The sequence below is a fragment of the Dipteris shenzhenensis genome, chromosome 17 (assembly GCF_047967505.1).
Source record: "Dipteris shenzhenensis isolate YYH24624 ecotype China chromosome 17, Dip_SZ_1.0, whole genome shotgun sequence".
In the NCBI taxonomy this organism is placed as follows: Eukaryota; Viridiplantae; Streptophyta; class Polypodiopsida; order Gleicheniales; family Dipteridaceae; genus Dipteris; species Dipteris shenzhenensis.
In genome coordinates, this window is record NC_141612.1 from 34,634,202 (window position 1) to 34,641,033 (window position 6,832).

At 38.5% G+C, this 6,832-nt stretch overlaps 1 protein-coding gene across 1 annotated transcript; it reads left to right on the forward strand.

Annotated features, from left to right (window-relative positions):
* The first annotated feature begins 3,570 nt into the window (after positions 1–3,570).
* On the forward strand, positions 3,571–4,508 carry LOC147892029 (putative glutathione S-transferase). Its single transcript, XM_087388555.1, has 3 exons — positions 3,571–3,684; positions 3,808–3,885; positions 4,140–4,508. The coding sequence occupies exons 1-3, from the start codon at positions 3,571–3,573 to the stop codon at positions 4,506–4,508; spliced, it is 561 nt and encodes a 186-aa protein (XP_087244681.1).
* Positions 4,509–6,832: the final 2,324 nt, after the last annotated feature.

The window sequence follows — 6,832 nt, forward strand, 5'->3', positions numbered from 1 at the left end:
AAATTCTTGATGGCAGATATCACATCTCCAATGATTACCTGCTATATCATCGTAACGTAGTTGCGTGCTGCTATTGAACCTGTAGTCCTCTCTAGAGCTATTGGGTACTGTCAAATTAAGAATTGCAGTTAATTCAGTTGCTTTCATAATCATAAAAAACTTTTGAACCCTTGAAATGCATTTTAGTCCTAACTTCCAACACATGAGTACTCCATGCCAGTTTGCTAGACCTCAGAGAGAGAAATCATCCAATTGTCTTGCCCCCTCCCAATGTAGTTGGATGATTGTGAACGTGGTAATGTACCTATATTAAAACTGGTGTGGGATGACAAATTGCCTTTTCCCACATTGTTCTCTCTCTTGAGTAAGCATCTATCTGCACTATGATCATCTGCAACACCATGCTCTATTAATGGATGCCGGTATTTTACACACACTAGTGCAATAGCTAGTGTCACTTACACAAGTACATACAGGTTGCAAGCAATTGGATGCGGACAACATTGTAACTCGGCAACGTAAAGCCTGGGCCCGCCCTTGCTACAGATGCCATGACTCTTTTCCAATGCCGATTTTGAACCATGCTTAGTGGGTAACCGATGTGACAAATAGCCTCAAAAACATCTTGTTGCACTTTCTCTATATATTGTTGTTTAAATGACTCTTCTAAAGATCTTTGTTGTGGATGCGTCAACAAGGCCACACCACTACTTTGAGGTGGCACATCTATAGATTGACTAGCTTGAGGTGTGAGTATATCATCATGTATAGATTCACGAGGCTGGGATTGGTGACATGCGACTATATCATCTACTTGGTTGTCCGTACTTTTAGGCATTTGTACACCTAGAGTGGCTATAACTCTCTTAACTCCTGGCCCCTTGCATTTTCCAATTTGTTTGTTGCTATCACCCAAGAAGTGCTTTTGCATTCTTGTGCCGGATCTTGAGTACTCTTCATGATAAAAGTTGCATTTCCACTTCTTATTAGGCAACATCGTAACATAATCGCGAGCCTTTGTTGGGTTTCTTCCTCGTTTTTCTGGAGCCATGCTTGCAATGAACACTGTAAGAGAAACATACAAAAATTTATATAAGTAATATGTGCATTCACAATAATTTTCATGTTCTGGATATTACTATATCATTTAGGTTCTAGGACACATAAAAATATTTGGAATCATTTACAGTTCTACGTCCAAAATCAATGTGGCTATTTGGGACACTAACTTAAAATACTCCATGCAAGCTTGCTAGACCGAGAGAGAGAAAAATCATCCAATTGTCTTGCCCCCTCCCGATGTAATTGGATGATTGTGAAGGTGGTAATCTACCTATTGAAATAGGTGTGGGATGGCAAATTGCCTTTTCCCATGTTCTTCTCTCTCTCGAGTATGCATCTATCTGCACCATGATCATCTACAACATCATGCTCTATTTTTACACATACTGGTGCAATAGCTAGCATTACTTACACAAGTAGTTATAAACAATTTTACTACTACTTTCTAAGCTAGGAGAATTTGTTAACCTAACACCCTCAATCCTCAATATTGTTTTTTTCTACATGTACATGTACTATGGAGTTTGAGTTCTAATAAGGGCTACAAGTTAAAATGTATGCAACATAATCATATCTAATTTGTTTCACCTAATAATGTGTTCTAGGTCGGCCTAAGCAAACAAACCTCCAACCAGCACGTGGTATAACATTATTCATCAATGAACGAGTTGTTCCAGGTTGGCTTAAGCAAACCTCCAACCGACTCATTGACTCTTTTTTGAAATATAGTTATAAGGTATAGTTATATGCTTATAAATAAATACATATGCTAAAATCAAGAAAAACATACACACAAACATAAGCTTTTCCAAAAGTAAATCATTTCATGCATCTTGTAATGTCTATTATTCCATTTTTCCAAAACTTGATGGTATCTATCTACGATATTTAATGCAACTAGATCGAAATCTTAAGTTATGTAACTAAACTAAAATCCCAAGCCATGCAACTTACAAATTATTTACCTAGTCCTAAGTGACGTCTTTCCAAAGAGTCTAGAATCTAGACAAGTTACAACTTAAATACTTCATGCAAAAAATGAAGATCATCTATTTTTCCAAAGCTACGTACAATGTCACATGCAACAACTTACTCTTTACCTAATAGTATGCAAATGCTAATTATCCAATTAGTATCTAAGTACGAGTGGATTTCAACCGGCAAAAGCGAGCCCACCACCGGTACCAGAAACTATTTTGAACTTACAAGGACTAACAAAACTTACAAATTTCTTTGTAGCTTTGTTTATTCTCTTTCTTATGCTTCTTGTTTTTCCCAAAACTCCATGGAATTCTGGGAATCTCAATTATGTGAATAGTACGAGCGCGGCGTTGGTTTATATAACATTAACACCACCGAGTGGTGTAGCTAAAACACCAGTCAGTGTAGCTAACTATACTGCTCGGTGTGGTAAACACCACTCAGTGTACATAACACCGAGCGGTATAATAGATTACCGTGCAATGTTTTGTCGATATACCGAGTGGTGTTTTGTCGATATACCGAGCGGTGTATGGATATTCCACCCGGTAACTGACTGGAGCTGATCTCAATTAAAATTCAATATTGGGGCACTTTGAAATGCCCCAGGGTTAATTTAAAAACTTTCAAAATGTTTTAAAACTAACGTTTTTTAATACTGTTGCAAATCCCTGGTGGGATACCATAACCAAAACTATGTCAAATGTGTTTCACTAACCATTAATGTAGGAATTTTTGTTGTTTCGATCTCTATAGAATAGTTCGTTGTGGTACTAGTATTTCCACATGTTTGCAATCTTTCAAGTCCATTCTCTACAATTTTTAGAATATATTTGTTGATATGTATCATCAATTATGTGGTTGAAATTTTCAAAGAATTAAGGCCATAGTAGAAAACTAGATAGGAAGAATATAAGAATCCTAAGATTAAATAGAGGAGGATGATACATATCAACACATATTTTAAGAATTATACCATAAAATAATTTATTTATACAATGTAATATCCACTAAAATAAGCATGGATGTCACATATTTGTGCTTCTTTTGTAAGAATATCATCATATCAAAATATAGAGAGAGAGTGTGGGAGGGATGTGAGTGCACATGTGAGTGAAGGAAACATATACACAAGATAAGGCCGGCCTTATGACATTGTGGTATATTTGTGAGAAATGAGAAATTCAATGCCAAGGTCTCCCACTTTGTTTTTCCATTCTAATAAAAATAGGGTGTGAAGCATTGAAGGTCGAAAATGACATAAAATTCACATTTCTACGAAAAGTTTCGATATTTAATATGGGGAATTAGTTTTTCCCATAAAACCCATTTCCCACCAAGGAGGTTGGAACTTTGGTTTTAGTCATGGTACACAAGGGTGGAACTTTGGTTTTATCAACATTTTCATTTGAGACAAGTTTAGAACTTTGATTTTATCAATGTTTTCATTATAGGGGTCAGGTTCCTTGACCCTTATAATTATAGGGTCCTAACTTGTGTAGATTTTCTCATCTTCTTCGTCCAGCCATGTCTTCCGACAACATCAAACTCCTCGGCAAATGGTCCAGTATGTTCTGCCAACATGTGCTGATCGCCCTCAAAGAGAAGGGAATCAAGTTTGAGTACATGGAGCAGGACTTGGTAAATAAGAGCAAGTTGTTGCTGGAGTCCAATCCAGTTTATAGGAAGGTTCCCGTTTTGTTCCACAACGGGAAGCCCGTTTTCGAGTCGCTTATCATACTTCAATACCTCGATGAACTGTAGCCCTCGAAGAGATTGCTTCCTGAGGGTCCCTACGAACGAGCACAGGCGCGCTTTTGGGCAGACTTCGTCGATAGGAAGGTGAGCATGGGAAGGTCTGGTCATTGATAATTTAGTTGTCTACCATACCTCTACGTAATCTCGTATTCGATATTGAATCAAGCAAGGATTCACATATCGTTCTTCGTTTACAAGCTGGTTTCTAACCGTCCAAGTTTAGATTCGCATCAAAAGCAATGGATGTCGTCAATGAAATGGGTCGTGTTGGGTGCATTAGATCTTTGATGCAAAGTAATGGATGTCGGCAATGAACTGGGTCGTGTTGGGTGCATTAGATCTATGATGCAGGCGTTCGGATTCTGACAAGCCAAGGCGACGCTCAAAAGCAAGCCACGAAAGACTTAACGGAGGCCTTCATCACGATAGACAAAGCCTTGCAGAAGCTGAGCGGAGGGAAGCCCTACTACGGAGGCGATTGCATGGGCTTGGTGGATGTCGCCCTTGCATCTTATATAGAATGGCTCAAGGTATTCGAAGAAATGGGCGGCTTCAAGCTTCCAGATGAGAGAGAATGCCCTCATCTGAATGCATGGACGGAAACTGTGTCGAAGTGTACGAGTGTGAAAGAAGCCATTGCATTAGCTCCTTCCCACAAACTACTGGAATGGTCATGGCGCCTCAGGAAACCACAGTTGGTAGCTTGAGTACAGGCATGTATTGCGAGTACTTTTACGTCGAGATCAAAACGACAATTTTTTTTAATTAGTAAATTTAAAAAATGATAGATTCGATAGAATAACATATCACGAGTAGCATGACCCCTCTATGACCCGTTAAAGACCCGCTTCGTTGGGTCCAAGGCGAGATAGTAAAATTTTGGTATTTTCAAGGGATAAAATTTCAAGTTTCAAGACCCACTCCACCATGGGCATTGCTTCGCTTCGCTCAATCAACCTTGGTTTTACAGAACACTGTAGGTGATGTATAGAGAGTCAACCTTCAATTTGAAATAGATGGTCTTGTCATATTTGTATGCCATTCTTGTTATTAATGGGCATTTTTTGTGACATGGATTTCCGATTTGGCACCTCTAGGCAAAGAGGAGAAACATTCACACACACACACACAAACACATATGCTTTTTTTTGTGAAATTCACACACGCACACACATAAACAAAGAGAGAGAGAGAGAGAGAGAGAGAGAGAGAGGTTCATTATGTCCGAGGGTGTGTCCACGTCACTAGATTCATCAAGTTTCTCGTAGCCAGAGCTAGTTTTTTTGCAAGACTTGTACACTAATCTCATATACCAATAACACATTCCCAATTGTAAGTGCTTTCATCATCTCACATACTTCATTTCCATAATTTCTTGTATAGATTTTGTCTTTCCACTCCCTTACCATGCTTGATTTATCTTAGCCTATTAATGTTGGCTTACTCTTTGGGGAAGGAAAAATTTTGAGGTCAAATCCATGTAGCCACCACCGGTATTGTGGTTGCTTTGTTGTAATGCCTTCAAGTGAAAAAACAAATCCACGAGTAGGTATTGACTCAAGAAACTAAAAAATAATCTACTCCTTGGTTAATTTTAGAATTCCTTAGGGAACAATGGGTTCCATTTAATTCAACCTGTCATTAGTTTCCCCAAGATGTTATATGCACATTCCAAAAATCCAAACCCTAAATTTAACAAAACCCACAAATTTCTTTGGGTCATTTGAGTATAGCAAGTATTGTATTTTCTTATACATTCTAGCAGTAAGAGGGTTACAACGAACAAACTTATATTACCCTTGGCTACTACGACTATAAAATAATGTGTTTGATGCACATGCATTTGTGTTCGTGCATGTGGATGTGTTTGCCTATACAGGCTTGCTAAAAGTTTACATATTTAGAGAGTTACATCCCCTTGGAAGGCCTAAATTGTCTAAAGACTTTTTTGTTAGTTTGTCCATTGGACTCTCATCTTTCCTACATGGATTTGGTTGTTTTATGCAAGATTATGTGCCAGATGTGTTTGATATGTTTGGTGTCAATGTAGCGCTAGATGGCAACATAATAAATCTTGGTATATGGGATACAATAATTTGGGTAAATAAGTAAATACACTTTTGTGACATTTTTTGAATTAAACATGTTTGTATGCATACAAATGTGTATGTGTGTGCACAAATACACAACCATACCTCTAATGATTTATTGTTTTATCCAAGCACTTGCCCCGTGTCAGAGTTCAATGATGTAGAGCTCTTGCTATAGTCTGCCACAATGGCATAGTTTTTTTGCAAGCCCTTGAGTCTGCACTGTGAATGCCACATGAAGGTTTTATGCCGATTTTGCAGGAGGGAGGTGTATTATGCACCTATTCAAACTATTAGATCTCCTTGCAAGGCTACTCTTTGAACCCTCCTCACCTTAGGACCACCTTGACCTTTCCTCTCCTTACAGGTTCCCCCCCTCACCTTTTCTTCATCTCCCCCTCCTCTCCCCTCGTAACTTCTCTCTCACCTTTGCCCCACCTCCCCCTCCACTCTCCTCATAGTGCAACGGCCCCCTCACCTATATTAAGTGCCCCCTCCTCATGGGTTGCTCTCTTCTCCCCCCTCCCCCTTACTCATTGTTGCTCCCTTAGCCCCCTCACCTTCGCTCACCACCCTTTCCCGCCCTATAGATCACAATTGAGAAATTTAGAATACCATAATACCCTCAATGCCTCCTAATTACAACATTATTAACAAACAATCTAAGCTCATCGATGAATGCAATAGGTAAATCCTTGATAGATCACAATTTAGCTAGCATGAGACACAAAAAGCGACTTCCAAATACAATTAAGGTCTATCAAGCCTTGTTCCTTACCATTTCAATGATGTGGAAATGTTACATATATGACATTATTATTTTAGAGAAATAACTTTAGAGAAAAAATAGTTTTTTATGTCCATAGTAACCCAAACCAAAATAGAACATCTTATCTTGTTTTAACTTCCCAATTCCAAATTTTGTGAGCTCCTTCAACTAT

What these genes read in the sequence shown, in the direction of transcription:
- LOC147892029 (XM_087388555.1), top strand. Translation starts at nt 3,571, where the DNA reads ATGTCTTCCGACAACATCAAACTCCTCGGCAAATGGTCCAGTATGTTC. An exon ending in AGTACATGGAGCAGGACTTG is followed by an intron (nt 3,685 to 3,807) that starts GTAAATAAGAGC and finishes GATGAACTGTAG; the next exon opens with CCCTCGAAGAGATTGCTTCC. An exon ending in CAGACTTCGTCGATAGGAAG is followed by an intron (nt 3,886 to 4,139) that starts GTGAGCATGGGA and finishes TGGGTGCATTAG; the next exon opens with ATCTATGATGCAGGCGTTCG.